Here is a 22,014-nt window from a genome sequence, read left to right as displayed (position 1 = left end):
CCGAGTTACTTGCTTCAGAAGCGAGGCAAGAATCCTTCCTGGCATTCGGAAAACGAAGAGTGGAACAGGCTAGAAAGTGTGCAGGTGTGCGTCATATGAGAGGCCCCGTCTTACATTTTCCGCCACAGATTTGGGGAAATTGGGCCGTGCGCAAAGCATTGTGGGGATTTTAAGACCGAGACATTTCGAGTCTGCACATGTGTAGAACATGTGCAGCCTCGAAATGTCTCGCTACGAAGTACGCCGGGCTCGGTAGAATTCCAAGTATTCTGGACATTGAAACATTCCTTCGGCGGCACTCGATGACGTAGTATGCTTGAAATAGTGGCTCTGGAGCAGCCTTCCTCGACATTAAGAAACACCCACGGACTTACTTTTGGACAATTGTATAGGAGGCATTTTTGCGAGATCCTAAATGTTCTCAATATGTTTTGTATGGACACCAAAAGCCACTAAAGCACACAATGTCCTCTTTATACTACAGCCAACAAATACGAGTGGTCAAAGAAAATCCAAATGTGCTTTTAATTTCCATAATCCCTATAAATACCAATAATACAAATCTATAAAACTGATTATGAAAAAGTTTAAAGGGGGCTTTTTTTTCATTCAATGTAGTAACTGTTACATGATACTCTTCTCTTGCACAAAGGACACACAGTATTTGGTAATAAACCCAAGAATATGAAACGTTCTTTTGAAACCATTGCACTTTTATCTTCTGTCTTCATTTAATCTGACAGAAGATTAAGCATGTGTGTGTGCGTGTGATGGATCGCTGATTAAATAAATAATGGTAACCTTTCCTGTAACCTTTCCCCCCCTCCCCAGCCCCCGTCTGACCTTACAAGACCCCCGCACATTAAAGACTCCTCTCTTTTGCTTCATCTCTCCCCTCTTCCTCACCCCACTCCTCTTTCTTCATCTCTTTTACATAGCTCTATCATTCTTTCTCTCTCCCTCCTAGTTTTTTTACGTGTCATATGTTGCTTTCGAAATACAAACACTCGAAGCGAAGTTAAAATACTTGGATGTGACGGTAAATTTTTGCATGAATGAGTAACTTTATGGGAAAAACAGCTATAGTGTGGGCAGCAATTCAAAGCCTGGAAAGTTGAGCTATACTTTTGAATTCATCTTGAAGAAAGATACGGCATGATTCTCCCAACCTGAGCCTAACCCCTGGCAGCAGTTTTTGACCCACGACCAATTAAATATAATAGCATTAAACACGTTTTTATAGGTAAAAACGTCTGTTTCCTTTCCCCCTGTCTCCCTTCCCACCAGTTCAACAGCTGAACCCCCATGAGCAAAAAAAAGCTTCCCTTCTTTAAGCATTAATCTGTGTGTGTGTGTGTGTGTGTGTGTGTGTGTGTGTGTGTGTGTGTGTGTGTGTGTGTGTGTGTGTGTGTGTGTGTGTGTGTGTGTGTGTGTGTGTGTGTGTGTGTGTGTGTGTGTGTGTGTGTGTGTGTGTGTGTGTGTCTGTGTCTGTGTGATCTTTAAGATCTGCAGGTTCAAACGACTACTCCCACCACGCCTTGCCACTGAACTCCCCAAGAGGTCGCTGAGACACCTGATCGCGTGTGTGCAAGTGTGAGTGTGTCTATGTGTGTGTACGTGTGAGCTGACTCCCTGATCTCCTGCTCTAATACCCTGAGGACCTTTGGTTCCTTAACTATAGGAGGTCCCTAAGCAACCCACCCACATACAAACACACACACACACACACACACACACACACATCCTCAGAGGATATCAAAGATTAGACATCAATCATCCTCGCCTCTTGAAGTCTTGAAGAACGAGCACCTCCTATGAAAGGTCAGCGCACGCCTGGAGAGCTACCACCAAATCAATATGCAACGATGAAGGTGATGAGGAGGATGAATAAGTAAAGGAAGATCGTGGTGCCAAAAACTAAAAGGGAGAGCATGTTTATGATAGGTGCGGTGATTTTTGCATAATCTTGCAAAGACTTCAGAATCGACTTTTGATACCGTTTTGTTTTTTTCATTTTCTTTCGCTGTTAGCAACCAAACTTTTTTAAACTATGTCTGTAATCCAGGAGAAAATATGTTTCCCTCAAAACGAAATTGTGAGTGCAGTGTAGATGCCGCCTAAAGCATTTTAAAAGTGTATGTTTGAAGTTAGTTTAGCAGATTCATTCCCAAGCTTGTGGATGAAGCAAGAATCTAGGTCAAGTGTGGCTCTAAAAATGCCACTACCTGTTCATTTGAAATGGCTGAGTTCTTAAAAAGGCCCAGCCCCGTTTGCTGGTTGGTTTTCACCCTGAGAAGAACTCTTCCATAAGGCTTTTTTTTCATCCTCCCAGGATTGATAACTTTTATATTTGCAACTTAAGAATAATAGAGCCGGTTCTCTTCTGCTGGTTTGGACAGTTCTGTGCTGCTGAACTTTGCTTGGCCTGCGGTGCTGAGTAACTGATTGAGATAGGAGCAGGGAAGCTTATCTGTGAGCGCTTGGTGTTTGGATACGTATGATGTCAGACCAGTTCTCCGGATGCTTTCTAGGCTGCGTGTGCAGATAAGCTTTGGGATCTGGAGGAGGTAGAGACATATGCAGGTAGCTAAACAAGACACAATTGAAATTGGAGCGAGAGAAAGGGCCCAATTCCGATCGTTTGTTCAAGTGTGTGCTTGTGTTCCTGAGTGTGTGTCTGATGTTCTTCTACACCGAGCCTACTTTAGCTCACCGTACTCCCTGAGCAGTGACCGGAGCAGCGAGCCCCGTCCAAGCACTTGGAAACTGGAACGAGGCGAGGAGAAAGAGAGGATGGGACGGGAAAGAAAGAGAATGGTGCGATGGGGGAGAAAAAGGATGGAGCGCAAAGAAAGGGAGGACAGGAGAAGAGCGGAGGCAGAGAGACAGCAGCGCATGGAACGGCACGAAACGGAAAGAACTGACGGTCGAATGGAACCAAACGAAAGGAGGAGAAGTGTTGGATTGAGGGATGAGAGGGAAGGCGAGGCCACCTCTTCCTCTCCCTTCCCTCCTCTTGTCCCTCCACTTCCCCCCGTGAGAATGCCGCCTGCTTGTGTGTGTGTTTTCTTCCTCGTCAGATCTGCCGCGCTTTCATTCGCACACAAAGACGGGACGTTGACGCACCTGGCACAGGGGGGACGGGAAGGAGCTGGCAGAGGTGTGTGTGTGTGTGTGTGTGTGTGTGTGTGTGTGTGTGTGTGTGTGTGTGTGTGTGTGTGTGTGTGTGTGTGTGTGTGTGTGTGTGTGTGTGTGTGTGTGTGTGTGTGTGTGTGTGTGTGTGTGTGTGTGTGTGTGTGTGTGTGTGTGTGTGTGTGTGTGTGTGTGTGTGTGTGTGTGTGTGTGTGGAGAGAGACGCACAGAGAAAGAGCCACTGGCTCACCTGCCTGGCAGACATGGCTGCCTGTGTCTGTCTGAGATGTCCCACTTAACACTGACACACACTTAACCCCCTCAACACCAGCTCACTGTCTTGTTTCTGCTCTCACATTCACTCACACACTGCAGCTGCTTCACATTGTGTGTGTGTGTGTGTATTTCAGAGATGATATGTGTCTTTATTTCTTGGGAGTTACGTTTTTGTAGATATGGCCAACATGAGTGTCAGTAATGATCAGTGTTCATATCCAGGAGGAAAACTATGACTGTATATCTTTGTCTGGAGGACAGTAGTCAAGGTCTTCTAAATTGTTAAGGAGACATGAGGCCAGGGATTGTTGTGATTTTATAATATCATAAGAGAATAAACATTATTTAATGTAGATAATGACCAACATCTGATCTACGAAAGTATGTCTGGTGACCGTCTTTTTGAGTGTTTTCACTGTAGATTTGTAATAACAGTTCATTTGCAAGTAACATCCTAGACATTGAGGAACATTGAGGGGAGCAAATGACTGGAGCACTTTTTAAAAAAAAGTCCCTTTCCCTTCTTCAATAAGAATGCGGTATTAAAACACCAGAGTTAATGAACCCTGAACACTGGGTGGGATTTATTGTTTGTAATACAAATGATGTGCAGATGATTTGCTTTCCTTTTTTATTGAGCTGTAGTAAATAAAAAACGGCTAAAACGTTGAATTACTGCCCAACAGCTGCAACACAATGAGTTTTGACGCAGGAGTGAAAGTGTGTCCATGCTAAAGAAATTGGAGGGGTCTGCAGTGTGACACAAACAAACAGAAAAACAAGGAAGCAAACAAATTGACACACACATCACTACACACTCACACACACAAGCAATCGGTTATGCTGCAATTAGCTTGTTTTAAAGGAAACAAATAACAGTAATTTCAACAGAACAGCATCCATAACAATTCACCCCTGGAGGGGAGCAGCTATTTGAACACACACACACACACACACACACACACACACACACATGCACAGTCGGGTATTTGTGCAAGCACTCATATTCAAATAAAATAGACAAAACGGCACCCACACACACACACACACACACACACACACACACACACACACACACACACACACACACACACACACACCTACACCTACGGAGCTCAGAAAGGGTCAGCTCAGTGTCTGAGTTATTACGCTACTTTGTTCTGCCTCAGTAGGAAGGCTGCACCCCGCACACACACACACAAAGAATTATCATCGCCTATCAACACTCAAGGTGCAGATATAAAAGGGTTGCTTTGATAATGGATTGAAAGAGGAGAATACAAAAAATGGATGGATGAAAGGAAAGAGAATGCGTCTGTTTCCTTGCTTGTGTGTGGAAGTTTGGCCCTCTGTCTCTCCCTCCTCATATGTCCCCCACCTGTCTCCGTCCGTCCGTCCCTTCCTCTCTGTCTGGGTGCACAACAATGGCGGGAAACATCTGCGGCTACGAGGTAATTATGGCCGGGCCAAACACAGCGGGCAATGGCGCGCCGACGAGCTCCGGCACCCCACAATTAGCCCCCGCATCTCCATCTCCATCTCCCCTCCATCCCCCAGGGACCAGAGTGTTATCTCTGCAGAGAGACAGAGGGGAGGGGAAGGGAGGAGAGACGTTAAGGAACTCAGAAGGACACAAGTGGTGGGACATGAGGACAGTAAGGACTTTGCTAGCAGAATTATGACTTAAACTCAGAATTTAAATGTGTTTTGGCCCTTATCGTCTTCCGTAGATCTGACTCTCAGCATACAAATATAAAATAAATCATGTTCTTCTAGTAAACAGAACTTGAGAAGAAGCCAGACAGCAATATGGAAACTCAATAGTTTAGCAATTCAAATGCATATTGCCTTTATTCGCTGTTCTCCAAACTTTTCCATGGGGGCAGCTTCCCTCGCCTTCTCGCATCCACCATCCGCTGTGTGTTCATTACGAGTGTTTGATTGGTAGGTGTATGAGTGTCTGTACACACACACACGTACATGTGTCGCTGTGTGTTTCTGGTAGCTCCACTCTGTTTGTGCGATTGTTTGCTTATGCATGTGCACCCCGAGAGCCTGTGTGTGTTTCTGACTGCGGGTGCATTTTATGATGTGTACTTATTTTTTTTTTCTCTTCCTAGTCCAGGAGTCCCCGTCAGGACCCCTAGGCATCCCTGTGCCTGCCTGCCAAAAACGTCTGCATCTCCTGGACCCCCTCGAGGCAGGGGACAGCCAAATGTCACTTGGACCCTCTACAGAGTGGTGAGTGGAGGACAGGAGGAGGCGAGAGGGAGGGGGGAGGGAGGGAAGTTATAGAGGAGAAACCAGGATATGTACTGTAGGTAGGAAAGTGTGATATACTGGATTAATGTTGAGCTCCTACTATAAATGAATGTACTTCTTATGTACGTCCCTGTTCCCCATCCTTAGGTGTTGGAGTCTCTAGTGCTCCAACTGTACCAAAGATCATTCAACACGTCACTCACAAATGAAAAAATCTCTAAACTAATTTGAAAGGAGAGGCTGTCTGATAGGTGGAAAGTGTGTTACACATACACTATGAGATTGTGTGTGTGCTCTTATACAGCAACATCATTTTGAAAATGACATTGACAGTTTGAATGTATCTTATTGGATGCTTTTCCTCATTCGTTGTAATGTGTGTGCTGTGTAAGGTAATTAAATATTAAGTGCAGTGCAAGCTACATTGCAGGTTTGATGCAGTTCAGGCACTGACATGGACAAGATACTGAGAGCCGTTATTCATACAGTAGACTGAGAAGGATTTACTGTGGTCATTTTGAATGGACTGCACTGTGTGTGTGTGTGTGTGTGTGTGTGTGTGTGTGTGTGTGTGTGTGTGTGTGTGTGTGTGTGTGTGTGTGTGTGTGTGTGTGTGTGTGTGTGTGTGTGTGTGTGTGTGTGTGTGTGACAGAGGTATATGAGGAAGGAACATGAAAGGATAAAAACATGTCTTATTCTGGGTCACAGCTGCTGAGATGAAATCACACACACTCACAAACACACTTGTAGCCTTCTGCTTACCCCTAATTCCCAATAGACCTACACACACACACCCAGCGTCTACTTTACAAGTCCCCTGAGAGCCCTATCACACGGGGGGGAGATACAGAGTATCGAACAGGGATGTACATGGAAAACACACATGAATAGAAACAATAAAACGTCCTTCATGCTTTTATTCTCAGATTGATACAACATGAACATTTCTGCTCTGATTTGTGGGTCAAGCCCATGGAGAGAAACTCTCCCAAAAGACAAGCAGATTTAATTTCAGCGGGAAAAAATGACATTATTCATTAGAGAGAAAAACAGAAGGTTTTATTTATCTGAATCAAATTGTGTGGGCTTACCACATGCAGGTATTTTATGCTTTTTGTGTCGTTTGTTTGGACCTCAGATAACAGTGTGTTTTGCAGCTAAAGCAATTGTGTTTAAATGCTGGAATAATGCTGCATTAGAAAGGCAGCTAACTTAGAATTAGCAGTAAGACGGGGTGTGTAATTAAACGAGTTGTCGCTCATTTACAATCCAATGCATAATTCAAGCGCATGAGCAAAGAATGAAGTGGCTGTAACTCCGCTCTCCAAACAGCACCTACACGGCAATTACGGATGAGAGATAGGTGTGTGTGTGCTTTTCTGTGAGTGCATTCACTAAGTTAATGGCTGTGTGGACGCGACGGTCTAAATGTGTTCATCTGTAGCATGTTATCCTGGTTCACCTCACTGAGCCACTGTCACGCGGCAAACTCACACACACACACGCTCACAAAGGGAGATGGGTGAGAGGAGGGAGAAAACGATCCGCTAGCATGACACCAGTTTGAAAAAAAGTAAGAATTCAGGGAGTTCTTCCATTTCTTTCACCTTTTAGATGTGTCATGGTGCTGTGCGAAATAAAAAGGTTAAAATGTCCAATTACAAAGTGAAAACCTTATCACATTATGCAATCGGGGAGAGAATGAAAGCCATGTTTGTCTCAATATAAAGTCAATAAGCTCTGAACTATTTGATCCAGAGAATTATACATTAGACCTAAATAATAAAGTAATCCTACTACAACTCAACAGGAAATATGAACCTGTGTTATTGAGACATGTTTTATAATGAGGCTGCATGTTGGGTTGAATCCAAACTTTTGCCGTTGCAATATTTCCTGGGATATGAATCCATGAATCATAATTAGGGAGACAGATTGGACTTCACTGGTATGTGCTCCCAGAATTTGGCCATTGACAGAAACATGACTTCTAAGCATATATATTAATTGATTTTTGTTCTTGACCCCCCCCCAACAGGAAGCATTTTATTTTAGCTGCAAAAGGAAATTAATTTATATTACAGATTAAACATGTATCTGATGCTTTATACGCCTCTCATTTTGTAAATACCAAAAAGGCGAAAGCAATGTCAGTGCGGTGTCGGGAGAAGGTGAATAAAATCAGTTTTTTGTGCAGCTATTCAAGATTTTCACCTACGCAGAGTTGTATCCTCATTCAGTGCAAAGATATTTGCTGTACACTAATAAAGGCTTGAATGGTTTTCTGGAATTCAATTAATCAGCAGTTTGAATATTTGTGTCTATGAAAACATTCAAGTTAATTGAAATGTACAAAGTGCGCCTTTTCAGCATTTCTTAGCCTTTAATACTTTAATTATGAAGAGGGAGAGAGGGATTAGTATCGGATGTTCACTTGTCTCCCCCTTGTGGCTATATACTGGAACTGTGTCTGAGTCACAGTTTAGTCAAGTTAATACAAATACAATTCAGAGTGAATAAGAATAAGAATTTGGAAAACATCCACAAACAAAGACGTATTTATTTAACTTCCTAATATGGGTAGATTTAACTGCCCACCAATCACATAATAATGATCTTGGAGCGCATGGAGTCATTTATAAGAGGACTATAGTATCTGACAGCAAAAGAAGTGGTTGATGCAGTCAAATATGTACTGCATATATATTGATTGTGACTTTTTGTGCCAACTGTTTTTGTTAACAGATGACCTAAGCAATATCTGTTGCTATTGTACTGCACAGAGGAAGGAGTACACATACTGGGTACAAAATATATTGAGTTACAATCATGTTAATCATAGATTTATAATAACTGAAACAACATGTGGGGGGGGGGGGTGCCATATGTTCATGCTGTCTACTGATGACGTAGGCTGACACGTGTTTTGAAGTAGTTCTGACTAAAGGTGAAATAAATACTTTACATTTTGTTCTTTTCGTGTTGTGTAAATAATGATGTAATGCTTGGGAAAGGCAAAGAAGAATAAAGAAAAATATATATGTACATTTCACCTTTATTTTTTATTTTACGATTGCAGGGGGAAATGATCAGTACATGCATAAGATGTGGACAATTTGGTTTAGGGTAAATATACTCTTCTTTATTTTGTGAATAAACAGTATGTGCACAGTTGAACTTTAAAACACTTGAACTTATAATAGCAGGGATTTCTCATTGCCAGGAAAAAGGGTAATTGTATTCAGATAGTACAACAGAAACAGAGAGGGGACTTGGTCAGCATGCAAATACAAGGTCTTCAGATAATCTGCTCTGCCGGGGATGGAAAACCTTCTCAGATCAGATGGAAACAGCCCCTCTTTAGTTTTTCACCTGCTGAGCCCAGAGTAAAATGTTTTTGTGTGCACAAACTACAGGTGAACAGAAAACACCAGTGTGATTTTGGTGGGAGTACGACCACCCTGGACAAAGTTATAGTGGGGGTGCAAAACCAGGCAGCACCAATACCTGTTCTGCTGAACATGGGCTGTAGAGAAACCGTGCAGATCTTCCCTATTGACACCTTGCCGTGGAAAAAAAGAACATTAACAGTGTAAGAGAGGCACCGATACAATCACAATAATACATTTTATTTGAGGTCACCTTACAATACACTAATAAATAAAATACGAATGGCATTACAATACAAAAATGTGTTCATAGAAAACCACAGAGGAAAATTACATTCTAAGGAGCAATTCAAGTGAGTAAAGCCAGTTTTAAACTAATTATTCATTAGGCTCGATTTGAAATAACAGTGTCTGACTATATCATATGATATCATTAGACCTACTTGTCATATTTTACGTATTTTTTGTATATCAAGTATCAGACACTTACTGACAAAACACATCTTATCCTTTCACCGTGTATTCTGTAGGAATAAAACATAAAAACATGAAGTTCATCCCAATATGAAAAATGTTACAGATGTGTAAATTGTCCTTAAAGTGAGCCTCCTTGCAATTGTATGCACATTATTTATTCAGCCGTTTGCTGTTTAATCTGATGGGAAAGATATCGATCAATCAATAAAGTAAATCATTGATTTCGTTCTTTCGCTTAGAAAACTAGACGAAACGCCCAATAACTGAAATGACGTCCCTTGCGCGTCCCCGCGGACACAACACCGCTGCGTTGCGTCCATGGCTGCGTCCCACCAAAACAGGAAGTTTTCAGAGTTGACAGGCTAGCTAACTAGCCTGCAGGTTACATACGCATGTTTTATGTTTCTAGTGTTTAAATCGTGTGGACTATCTGTCAATGCCACAGACGACCAACGATAAACTCGACAGCAATTGTGAGTAGTGTGCTAACCGGCTTCTGAGTGCAGTCTTTAATTTAAACGAGCATTATGTTAGTGGGTTGCAATATTTGACGACTAGCTAGCTAGCTGATAAGCTAACGTAAGCTCGGTCACGAAGCACAGTAATATCTGTCAGGGTGTTGTTTCTGCATTATGAACTACGGGGTTTGGTTTTGAGTTACAGTGCTGTCTGTAGTACATTGTCTGAGCGTTTCGTGCTTTATCATCTATCTATCTTAACCCTATAGTGACTGTAACATGCAGTTATGGAGGAGCGAAAGCTAAAGAGAAAGAGTCCCAAAATCTCCACCAACACACCTGCTCCGACCAGTGGCACTGCTGGCCGGAAGAGCAGTGCTACCTCCGGGGGACGGCAGGTCGGCTCCAGCCATAACGCGGGGACTCACTCCAGCCAAAAGAGCAAAACTAGGAGGTAGCATCTTATTATTTAACCCTAGTTGTATATCATCTTCATCAGATATACATATACACAATGACAGTATGTGGAGTTGCTAGTCTGATCTGTGGCACAAACTGTAACTATTTGTTTGTATCTTTTTCCAGGGGAGTAAGAGACAAACCCAGGCACCCAGGTGTAGGTGGTAAATCCAACCAGAAGCAGGGGCAGGCAGCACCTATCATCCAGCACTCCTTTCTGACTGACGTGTCAGACGTACAGGAGATGGAGAATGGCCTGCTCAGTCTGCTCGATGACTTCCACTCAGGGAAACTACAAGCATTTGGTAATTCAGACCTCAAAGGGACACTTCACACACATGTCTTGAGATATAAACAAAACTGTAGAATCTTAGAGAGACATCTAGCGGTGTCTTGGACCCAGATGTCTTTTTAATGCCTGATGTAAATTCATTAACATATGTGGTTGTTTTCAGGCAATGAGTGCTCCATTGGCCAGATGGAGCATGTGAGAGAAATGCAGGAGAAACTGGCCCGTTTGCACTTTGACCTCTACGGCGAGGTGGATGAAATGCCAGAGGACCAAAGGAAAGTGGCCTGCGACACCAACATGGACAAACTACTTCTTAATGTAAGACTGTAATAGCATAATATGTTAAATACCTTGTGCTGTTACGTTCTGGGTAAAGCTTGGTTCGATGTGACGACACAGATTTAGCTGCTTATTATGCTCCTGTGTGTTAAACTCTTTAAGACTTTAGTAAGCTACTTGTCGCAGCATCAAGTATATACATTCCTTTACATCATCATGACCAACGATTGCAACCAACCGCTGACGTGTTTAACAAAATGTTCTCTTTCTCCGCAGCTTGAGGAGCTGAGTTCTTCTATGTATCCTTTTCAATCTAACATTCACCGGTCTTCCTGCATCATAGCAGTCCCTTATTTCTTTTAGAAGGTTGTTAAGTGAAAGATAAAACTCTTTGTCTTTAGATTCCTTCATTGTTAAATACCTCACATTCCCCGAAGCTTTTTTGCCTTTAACCTACTTCTCCAGTCAGAAACTCAATCTAGCCGACTCCCAAGAGATCCCGAGGACTGCCAGTATAGAGACCCCTTCTCATAACCCCGTCTGAAGCCAGCTTGAGGCACTTCTTCTTCTTCTCTCGAGTATTGTGGCAGAAATGGCACCCCAGCTGTTCACCAGCGTCTGTACAGCAGGATGGATGTAACAACAGGGATGCACTTATTTTTGGATGCTAACAATAGACATGATTTTAATTTCAGCACCTTTTCTGATGAACCCTAAACTGTTTCTCGTATAGTCAGTGTTATATTTAGTGAGGTTTAAGATCTTTACATTACTATCTGACAGTATACTTTACACTTTGGTATTTGGTGCATCCCTGTCTTGGCCAGTTTTAAAGTCAAGTTGTAGCCAGTTCCCTCACATCTGCACTGTCTGGATTTGCAATACATAGCTAGCCAAAGTGACATTTGATATGAAGCATTCTCCTTGTTTGGTCCAAAAGTTGATGAATTCCTTCAAAGTGTTTATCAGCTTTGTTAAATGTGAACTGACTGCAAACGTGCTCCTTTAGCACTTTTCAGATATATGTGAACTTACTCTGTTGCACTTTGTCTTATCTTTGTCACAGGTCAGTGTCACTCACACAAACTTAGGACCTAGACATTAACTTATCAATATATGTATACAGAAATTCTTGTTTTGAACTATTTCCCATAGCTTGTATCTAATCCTAGACACAGCGAAAACCTACTTGTATCCTAATTAGTTAAATTGATTACATTTAAAATGACATATAAATGCACAGTAGATTTCTGACCATGTTGACTGCGCCGTATGTTATTAAGAAAAATAACCCAAGTTTGTGATTTTGCATATGATTTCTAGCTACATATGAGTAGCCTGATATCTACTACAACACCTTGTTCAGTGTTGAATATATATTTGCACATATCCATTCAATACGCGGAACACACTGCACATTTTCATTGGTGTGATGCTGGAAAATGCTGAGTTATCCAACTGTTTTCATCACAACCATGCCTTAATGTTTTTCATTTCATCATTTTTGCCTTATTGGTTCTTACCTTCTAATCAAACTTACATAGAACGGGTTTGGATCGTGTGGTTTTAAAGATCATTTGATGCTGCTTTGATTGTAAATCTTTATTTTAATCAGTGTTGTTATGGGATGTGGGATTATTCAGAAGTGTTTTACTGCTTTAACTGTTTTGTGGTTTGACTTTTATTGACCCAATAAATGTGTTGTCTGAATCTTCTGGCTGTAGCATTTAAAGCATTCATTTAAAAACATTGAAAAAGGGAGAAAATATTCCATTCAAACGGTAAGTGAAGGGATAGTTGGAAAAGGGAAACGTAAGCCAAAATGAGTTTGTATCATACTTTTGTTATAACATTAATGTGTAGATTGTAATTGTATCTTTTATTTTTCAGTTTATTTTTCATATATACTTGCAATTTACCCATAAAGTCATCATGAGTAGTAGGGGTTGGGGGTATGAAAAAAATGTAAATTCGTGCCTGAATTTAAGGTAAGATTATTATAAGGATTAGTTGTAAGCATATTGTAAATTATTTTTGACATTTTTTTAATTGCATAATTTGCTTGTGAAAAGTCCTCTTATTCCTTACATATTCTACATTCATAAAGTCATCATCAAATAAGTTTAAAACAGGAATTTACAATGTTATTGACTTTTGTTTTGCAGAATATCGTCTGTTTTCTTCATAATGATCATGTGCCTTTGTCCTGTGAAGGAATGTGCGCATCCTATTGTTGACGCGTCTCTAAGGTTACAGGGAGCAGTGGGGCAATGGCAGCCTGGTACTCAGCACCTGCTTTTTAGTGAGTTAAATCTGGCATTGAATAGGAGTTTGCACACTTAAATAGAATTCCAGGCGTTTTCTCAAAGCGGGTAATCCTGTGTGAGAACATGGGGTCGAGTCCTCACTCGGTAAAGCGGTGGCAGCTCAGCGGGACGGACTATGAGCAGGTCCGCAGCACGAGCTCTGACACGCGCCTCAGCTGCTGGACCCCCCTGAACAACAAGAACAGCAACCTGCAGGTAAAAACCGGCAAAAACTTAGCTCAATAAACTTTATGATTTATTTTAATTATAGCCACAAGATGGCAGTAATCGTCAAATTATTACACTTGCATGCAGCATGTGGTTTGTAAGGATTTAACAACTATATTTGTCCGTGTTATCAATAATGCTAGCACGAAATAGCTCAAGCTGAAGCAACATTCCTTCTTAATATAACATTTTTTACCATTTCATTTATTTGTAGAAAAAATTGTTCACATACAGCAAGCTTTTTTCTCTTGAACTAAGGGATTTAATTACATTATCACTTTACCTATTGACCATGAGCAATACAGAAATTATATATTTATAAATAATGGCAGTGCTCCACAGATTTTTAAAAGGAAGGCAGGACTTCCATCTTTTATGAATAGGCTCCATTAGAACAGTGTTTTCAGCTGTTATCACACCATCAACCCAACTCTTTGTTCTCATTATTCCTGCAGACTTCATTAGTGTTTTGGAGAACAGTTGTGTAGCTTTTGGCAGAGCAGTCAGACTCTTATGCAATCAGGTTCACCTTCCATGTATTCTTCACTTACTTTAACAACTTTGTTGATGTCCTTTTCCCTAGTTATTTGAGGAGAGGATGACCCTCGTGCTGCACTGGTTTGACCTGTGGACTGACAGACAGAGGAAACACCTGTTGCACTCTCTGCTCACACGTGGCACCAAGTCACAGCTCAAGTAAGGTGTCAGTTGCTTTACTTTGGGGCTATATTATTTCTTAATTTTTGTTAGATGGAAACCAAAGATTGTGATTTTTAAAATGAACCTCTGAAAATGTGAGCAGGTACTGCCGAGATCTTCTGATGGAGAAGCTTCCTGTGACACAAGTGGACTTCACGGCGGTGTTGCCACGCTTCCTGTCCCTGTACGTGATGTCATTTCTGTCCCCTCGTGACCTTTGCTCTGCTGCTCAGGTCAGCTGGCACTGGAGAATGCTTTCTGAGCAGGTGGGAGACCCAGAACAGACAACTTATTTTCAACTTTTATTTAGACTTTATTCATATTTCTTTATTCTGTCTCTTCCTGCCCAGGACTGTCTGTGGGCGAGCCGCTGCATCACAAGAGGCTGGTTCCTTCCCTACACTCCAGCAGAGAAAGAATATGGAGCGTGGAAGAACCACTACGTCTCTTGCGTCTCCACCCTCGACTGGCTCACTCCACGGGAGGCAGCCGAGCAGTATGGGACCCTTAACCAACAACGCACATTGATGACAGAGGAGGAGGAGGAGAGGAGGAAGGAGAGGAGGATCAGGCAAATGATCAGAGACAAGCTACAGGAGGATAAGAGTAAGTAGAAAAGAGATCTGCTGTAATCAAAGTTGTTTTTATCTTATGAACTATCATTTGGACTCTGGATGAAGCTGAAAAAACAAGATACATTGCCTTATCACAAAGCTGCTAAGTAGGAATGGCTTCAGTTATCTCAGAAAACTCCTACCATTGTTTGTATCTGTGACATTTGCAGGGCAGTCTATGAGCACCAGGAGAGCCTGGGGCAGCTACACAAAGCCAGGAGCAGCCAGAGGAGGAAGTACCCAGACAGGGAGGCCCAGCTCTGGAATAACATCTAGCTCTTGGCCCTCACTCTCCTGGCCCCCGAGGACTGTAGGGTCCCCCAGCCTCTGTCTGAGCCTGGACAGAGGACAGACCACGTCTGCAGCTCCGAGCCGGGACAGAGTACAGACCTGCAGTCCTCCCAGGTGAGGGTCTACACACTGGTTGTGACATATTTGACCCCCCTCAATTTCCTCATAAACATGTTTTGGCCATACACAAGAATGAATACGCTTTTTCACACAACTGATGACACGTTGGGTGCAAACAACGTCTAGGTGGTTTCAGTTAATAAGACATGAAGCTGTTATTTGCTGCTAATCGAACCTGTCTGTTCTCTTTCAGTGAAAGACTGAACAATGCAAGTGGAGCGCTGTCTTCTTTCACCAGCAGACCTGCACTGACACACACAGTCCCTCCCACCCATCTGAGCCATCCTGTCCTCTTACTGCTGATCTCCAACAGAATCCCTGCCTATGAGGTAAAATAAAAAAGAAGAGCCTATCAGTCAGACAGCCTAAATCACCATTTATTGTGTATGAGAAGAGAGAGGCGATGAAGTGTGTAAAGAGAAAAAAGGCACAGTGGGAAGATGAACATCTCGTATTTCTCCCCGTCTGCCCTTTCTCTCTCGTTGTGCTTCATCTAGCTGCTGCTGAGTGGTGTGAAAGCAGGAGTGATTGTGGTTCTGTACGACCACAGAGGGACTCTCTCAGCTTTGTTAGCCCAGGTGGAGAGGGCTATCATTGGGCAGGGAGCTCAGAGGCTGGGCCTACTTGCTCCTGGAGGAACTGAAGAAATCCATCTGCTTCACAGTAAGAGTTAATAATCCTGTGTATCTTAATGTGTGGAAACACTGCCAGGGTGAGTTCCTGTCCAACTGTATCTCTCAGGATACTGTGAAGCACATCTGCTAAAACCATTTCATGGATACTTTCATTTTGATAGTATTTTTCTACACTCAGTCCATGACTATCCTGGTCCCTTGGCTAGGAGTTGGCCCAAGACTAATTATCATAAATCTTGAATTGATTTTACATTATGCATGGACTCACCACACTAACGTTTTTAATCTTTTACTTTTTAGGGTGTATTCTGTCAGAGAGGACTCTGCTAAACCCAGATCAAAGGGATTTCTGGGAAAAACTTAGTGGCTGGGTGGCACCAGCTGACGAAGGAGGAGGGATTGACATCTTCTCCCCGCTAGCTGCTTGTGGTAGGTGGACGCTGATAGAAACACACACTTCTCTGAGTCTGTCTCAATGGCTTCCCTTCTCTGTCTCTTTCCCTCCCTCAGCACCGGGAGCGGCTCTCATCCAGACCCTCTCTTCTCTGACTGGTCTGGAGGTTCGGACACCAATGGGTCTTGCAACTGGAAGTTTTCAAAACAGTACGTGAAGAAGCCAAAGGAAATGTAATGTTCATATTTGTCAATCAAAAATCAAACTGAATTTAAAAACCAAGCAGCTATTCAAGGTGTTTGCTCCACTATTAAACCGCACCTGCTGTTGCTACGGTAACCAAATCAACCAGGATTGAAATATAGAGGACTACAACTACGAGACTGTAGTACCCACCACCAAGTGTAAAATAACTGAAATGCATCAGGTTAAAAACACATAAAAGGTCTTAACATCTGATCTGAGGTGAAAGCACTTTGAGCTGCACCTACTGTATGAAAAGTGCTATATAAATAAAGATTGATTTTGTTCATTATTACACCCCCCTTCCCGTCCCGCCCCCCCTCCCAGTCCTGAGTGAATGGTCTGACGGCAGCGTGTGCACCAGACTATCAAACCAAGGCCCATCAGCCCCGGCGCTGCAGTTTGTGTGTGAGAGGGTCCTGCAGGGCTGGTGCAGACAGGCTGAGTGGATGGAGGAGGCCCTGGGGGGGCTGAGGGGCCACCTGGGGCCACAGCTACAGCGGCTCAGCCTGGAGGCCAGGGGCAGAGCTCTTGGTGGGTTTCAAATGAATGTAGATTAAAATTCATACACACACGGCTGGAGCAATTTCAGGTTGAAATGGATGATGTCCTGTATAAATGTTCTGAGGAAACGTCTCATTTGTAGGTCTTTTTCTGTGGGAGAAAATGTGCCTCGAGGAGCTGTGTGTGTCCAGAGATCTCAACGAGGCGCTGATAGAGGGTCTCACTGCTCTCACACGACAGAGAGAGGTGGGGATCTCTGGAATACACAAATACAGTAGTGCTAAGAAGATACAAAGTTTCATTTCAACCCTTCTAACAGTCCATATAAGTGTTTGTTTCTTTATTTCTTCAGACCAGACCTCTGGAGTTTCTTGCTGGTTTCCTGACAAGATGGACTAATGATAAGGAGGGAGAAGAGAGCAGTGGAGACAAAAACAAAAGAGCAGATGACTTCTCTTCAGCACCACAAAGCTCACAGAAATGCTTCAGCCTGATACCTGAGCCACCACAGGTGTGTATCCTTTCAGTGAAGTTTGATGGAGCATTCTTTGTTTTTAAAACCCATCTCTCTCTCTCTCTCTCTCTCTCTCTCTCTCTCATCTTTAGATAGCGTTAGATTGGAGAGGGGCAGCTGTCAGAGAGCTCCACCACAGTGAGTGTCTTTACCTGGGCAGACTGGGCGCCGTGCTGAAGGTACGCCGTTAACTTGTCAATAATATGAAATGCAGAAAGGCAATTTAACTTTATTTCATTCATAAAATGTCCTAATACCTGCACCTCCTTTGTGCTGAAGGTGTACCAGGAGCCTCTTACAGCAGCGCTCAACTCCAACAGAGCCATTCTGAGCTACAATGACATCCACATGGTCCTCAGCCCTGTCACACAGATACTGGAGCTCAACAGGCACACACACACATATTTGTTTGTCACTCTCTTGTTTGCGCCCCTCTGTGAAGACCTGGCCTGACGGTGTGTGTGTGTGTGTGTGTGTGTGTGTGTGTGTGTGTGTGTGTGTGTGTGTGTGTGTGTGTGTGTGTGTGTGTGTGTGTGTGTGTGTGTGTGTGTGTGTGTGTGTGTGTGTGTGTGTGTGTGTGTGTGTGTGTGTGTGTGTGTGTGTGTGTGTGTGTGTGTGTGTGTGTGTGTGTGTGTGTGTGTGTGTGTGTGTGTGTGTGTGTGTGTGTGTGTGTGTGTGTGTTTGCTGCAGAGTGTTTCAAGTGGATTTAGAAGCCCGGCTGCAGCAGTGGGGCGCAGAGCAGTGTGTTGGAGATGTGCTCGTGAAACTGTGCTCAAAACTCAGAGTCTACACCAACTACCTCAACAGCTACACCACTGCCATCCACACCATCGACAAGGTGCTGTCACCAATGAGCCTTAGCTAAGTGGACAGCGTTCTGAGAAATCCTTAGCCTCTGTTTTAGCTTTTTTAAATATTTTTGTCAGAAATAAATTAATAATGTAAAGGTTTAATTCAATATTATTTATTATTAACAGCAAGGTTCTGTAAAGACACTTTATTTGACACTTTTAAGGCTGCTACGGACAGTCTTGCACTAATGCACATTTTTCAAAATTATTGATTGTTGTGCTTTTATTTATTTATGTCTTTAAAATGTGTCTGTTGATTGTGTGTATATATCTATATATATAGATATATACATATTTGTATACATATTTTTGTATATATTTGTATTTTCGTATTCGGGATTGTGGGAAACGGTATTTCGATCTCTCTGTACCACACAAACTGAAAGATTGACAATAAAGTTGACTTTGACTTGATTAGTGTAATAAGTGAGCATCTGATGTTGTGTGTGTGTGTGTGTGTGTGTGTGTGTGTGTGTGTGTGTGTGTGTGTGTGTGTGTGTGTGTGTGTGTGTGTGTGTGTGTGTGTGTGTGTGTGTGTGTGTGTGTGTGTGTGTGTGTGTGTGTGTGTGTGTGTGTGTGTGTGTGTGTGTGTGTGTGTGTGTGTGTGTGTGTGTGTCAGTGCAGGGAGACAAAGCCTCCATTTCGGGCTTTCCTGAAGAGAGCAGACAGAACTCTTTCAACACACATGCTGAGGTAACAACACACACATACACACATTTTTATTTGATATCCAACGCTCACCAAAATAAAATGAATTAGTGTTTAGATATGTTTCAATGCATGTTATTGTGAAGCCTACAGGAACTGCTGCTGTGTCCATTGTGGAGAATCCAGGAGTACGTGACTCTACTTCAAGCTCTGTGTTTACACACACACACCGCTCACCCTGACCACGCACACCTCTCCTCTGCCCTCAACACCCTGGTGACATTCAGAGAATTCACACAAAAGGTACAATGCCCACACAGAGCATAAAAGTAGCACCTCTCGCTACTTTTTAAATGTGGAATCATTTCTGTGCTCAGCGCCATGACAACACTTGTTTCTTCTGTTTCAGTTAAAGCATAACTCAGAGAGAGACAGGCTGATAGAGCAAACTCAGCAGATGATCCAAGGATGCCCGGTAACGACAGAACCCTATTTTTGGCTGTACCGAATAGTTGGAAGCTTCTTTTTTGTATTTGTCTATTTATTGTTTTTAAAGTCAGCATGTACATTTGCAGATAAAGATTAGGCTTCACTACTGGAAGGATACCGTTTTTGTTCAAATTAAATGTTTGTTTTTTGCAGAACCTCAGTGAAGGAAACAGGCAGCTGATAATAACTCAGGATGCTGCCTTGCTCAGGAGCCCTGATGAGCAGATTCCTGACTCGCTCAGGTAACAACACTGTGTGCTGATTTCTCTCAAGTTCTTCTTCTGTCATGAGTCGATGCATAACATATCCACCATTGGCTATTTTCACATTTCCCTTGTTCCTATTTTCTTATATGTACCAACCACTGTACCTACAGCTACATGCCAAACTGTGTGTCAGAATGTATGATTATTTTTATGTGTGTGTGATCAGGATCTATGAGCATGTGTCAGACGTGGGCTTGTTCCTGTTTAACGACGCATTGGTGTTGACCCGGCGACGTGTTCATCACACACCTTTCACGCTGACTTACCAGAGCACACACACTTTCCTGGCCTCAGTGGCTCTCAGCAGCCTGTCCGTCAGGGAGATCACACACACACGCTGTGAGTTTTTTTTTTACCATATAAATAATACCAACAGTGGCGAGCCGTCAGGGCCCTCTAGGCCCTCTGTGAGGGCCTAAGATATTCTACAAAATAATATTTAAAAACATTAAAAAAAAATATTTAAAAAAAAAAAAAAAAAATTTTTTTTAGTTATATTTTTCATTAGTTTTACCAAAATAACTTGATTTAATTGTATTTAAAATAACATTTCCAAAGAAATAAATCCTTCGAGTCTGCCTATTCAGTTTCTGTTGGAATGTGAAGGGTTAAATGAAAGAAGCTCGTCTCTGCGAGTTACTGTGAAGAGAGGAGCTGTTGGACGTCCAGGCAGTCCAGCTATGAATTCACAGAGGGCCCAGCTATAGTAACTGAACGAGAGAGTAATGTCAAATGACAGTACAATTGACCGATCATATCTTCCCTCTGAATGGGTGGGTGTTATTATCGCGGACTTTATGACAAGTTTCGCCCGCTGTGAAACTTTTCTTGTTTCCATAGCAACAACAACTTCCTGTCAACAGCGTTAACTCGCCTTCAAAATAAAAGCATTAAAAATTACACTTAAGACATACAACTGCAACGAAAGTAACAAACACAATGCAATATCCTTTTCAGTTTCAAATAACACAATTAGGGTTGTTTTGTGTGGTAGAGGGTCGCTTTCATTGATGCGTTTTGCACCCCGGGCCGTTGTTTTGATATTCCACTGAAGTATACGCTGTGACGTAATAACTCGAGGGTGGGGGTCAGAGGGCCTAGGTATAAAAGTCACGGCTCGCCACTGAATACCAATGATGCAAAAGTCTTTGATCTTGTTGATGGAATGTTGATGTCTCTTTAGATGTGTGTCATGCCTTTGTCCTGGAGGGTCCTTGTCGTTCCTGGGTGTGTGCCACAGAGAGAGGAGAGGAGAGAGAGCACTTCCTGTCTGTGCTGCGTCCTGCCTTAAACGCTGCTCTGACGGGACATCAGTGACGGCACCGGCATGACAACACCCCGGCAGGACAAGAGGAGGTTTGGACACCACTGGACACCACAGTCTGATTACTTTGTTTTTAAAGCTTAGGAAAAATCTCTTAAACCAATTATTTTTCACATGTGGCAATATTATATAGGCCTGCAAACATGGCTTTCCTGCTACTGTTTAAACTGTGTATCACAATACCACCTTAAAAGTATTTAGAGTCCAATGATAACTAAGAGAAATTAAGTATTTTGTAAAATGTTGTACAATCCTGCTTTCCATCAGGTAGAAGGTTACCAAATGACAGTGCCAGACAAATCAACCAGTATCTCTACATATTTTTGTCAGCTTGATATTTTTAATCCCCTTTTACGGAATATTACAACTATTTATACACGTATATTTTTGATTTACTACTTGGCAGTACACCTAATGATGCTCATTACATATTTTAGTTATTCCTGTACTCCCACACCGAGAAGCTTTTGCAGTTTAATAAAATAACTTGTCGTTTTTATGAAGTAGTTGTCGAACGGTATGAATCAGAGTGGATATTATAGATTGGTTTGTGTTGCGTTTTCCGGTAGCTTTTTGTCTTTTGTGTAAAGAAGCTGTGTTGTACACTCTGCATGTACTTGTTGTATGTATCAGCCATTTGCATTTCTTTCACTTGTATATCTATAAAAATAATCACTAATTTTACCTTACAAAAATCACTGTTTGTTATTGTTCCTCATTGCACCACCTAGAATTTTGACATACATATATTCCAAGTTTTCAGTGGTAATAAAATATTTCAATGCAATATTTTCAATGTAATGTTTTAAATTGGTTTTGCTTTAAAATTGTATAAATGTGGTAATGGTTGATCAGCACAAACTG

General features: G+C 42.3%; 3 protein-coding genes and 1 long non-coding RNA gene across 7 annotated transcripts; 3 read left to right on the top strand and 1 right to left on the bottom strand.

Annotated features, from left to right (window-relative positions):
- The first annotated feature begins 3,993 nt into the window (after window positions 1-3,993).
- LOC307032433 (uncharacterized protein) lies at window positions 3,994-9,374 on the top strand. 4 transcript variants are annotated; one of them, XM_079670411.1, is made up of 4 exons: window positions 3,994-5,063; window positions 5,295-5,352; window positions 5,529-5,649; window positions 5,818-8,649. In XM_079670411.1, exons 1-4 carry the CDS (start codon window positions 4,776-4,778, stop codon window positions 5,831-5,833), a joined length of 483 nt encoding a protein of 160 aa, XP_079526537.1. In that variant the 5' UTR covers window positions 3,994-4,775; the 3' UTR covers window positions 5,834-8,649. The 4 variants fall into 4 exon arrangements, 3 of the variants coding, with proteins under 3 accessions (XP_079526537.1, XP_079526535.1, XP_079526536.1); XM_079670409.1 differs by having other exon boundaries at window positions 8,416-8,440; XM_079670410.1 differs by lacking the exon at window positions 5,295-5,352.
- Window positions 8,921-9,666, bottom strand: LOC307032434. Its single transcript, XR_013806250.1, has 3 exons — window positions 9,550-9,666; window positions 9,178-9,232; window positions 8,921-9,045 (listed from the first exon to the last, which is right to left on the bottom strand). It is a non-coding gene; the product is annotated as an uncharacterized lncRNA (long non-coding RNA).
- Window positions 9,667-9,856: 190 nt separating this feature from the next.
- Window positions 9,857-12,734, top strand: ccdc28a (coiled-coil domain containing 28A). The gene is made up of 6 exons (XM_079670407.1): window positions 9,857-10,009; window positions 10,264-10,448; window positions 10,580-10,758; window positions 10,909-11,063; window positions 11,301-11,323; window positions 11,490-12,734. The coding sequence occupies exons 2-6, from the start codon at window positions 10,282-10,284 to the stop codon at window positions 11,566-11,568; spliced, it is 603 nt and encodes a 200-aa protein (XP_079526533.1). The 5' UTR covers window positions 9,857-10,009; window positions 10,264-10,281; the 3' UTR covers window positions 11,569-12,734.
- A 552-nt stretch (window positions 12,735-13,286) lies between these two features.
- Window positions 13,287-22,005, top strand: ect2l (epithelial cell transforming 2 like). The gene is made up of 21 exons (XM_079673113.1): window positions 13,287-13,546; window positions 14,142-14,254; window positions 14,361-14,523; window positions 14,608-14,863; window positions 15,042-15,276; window positions 15,476-15,611; window positions 15,780-15,945; window positions 16,218-16,346; window positions 16,428-16,520; window positions 16,882-17,088; window positions 17,201-17,304; window positions 17,411-17,569; window positions 17,665-17,751; window positions 17,852-17,961; window positions 18,263-18,410; window positions 19,043-19,116; window positions 19,218-19,374; window positions 19,481-19,546; window positions 19,714-19,802; window positions 19,993-20,165; window positions 21,010-22,005. The coding sequence occupies exons 1-21, from the start codon at window positions 13,415-13,417 to the stop codon at window positions 21,141-21,143; spliced, it is 2,931 nt and encodes a 976-aa protein (XP_079529239.1). The 5' UTR covers window positions 13,287-13,414; the 3' UTR covers window positions 21,144-22,005.
- The last annotated feature ends 9 nt before the right edge of the window (window positions 22,006-22,014 follow it).

Source organism: Notothenia rossii, assembly GCF_949606895.1.
Source record: "Notothenia rossii genome assembly, chromosome: 3".
Taxonomy (NCBI): Eukaryota; Metazoa; Chordata; class Actinopteri; order Perciformes; family Nototheniidae; genus Notothenia; species Notothenia rossii.
The sequence above is the reverse complement of the archived record's forward strand: the minus strand, read 5'-3'. Positions and strand labels throughout refer to the sequence as shown.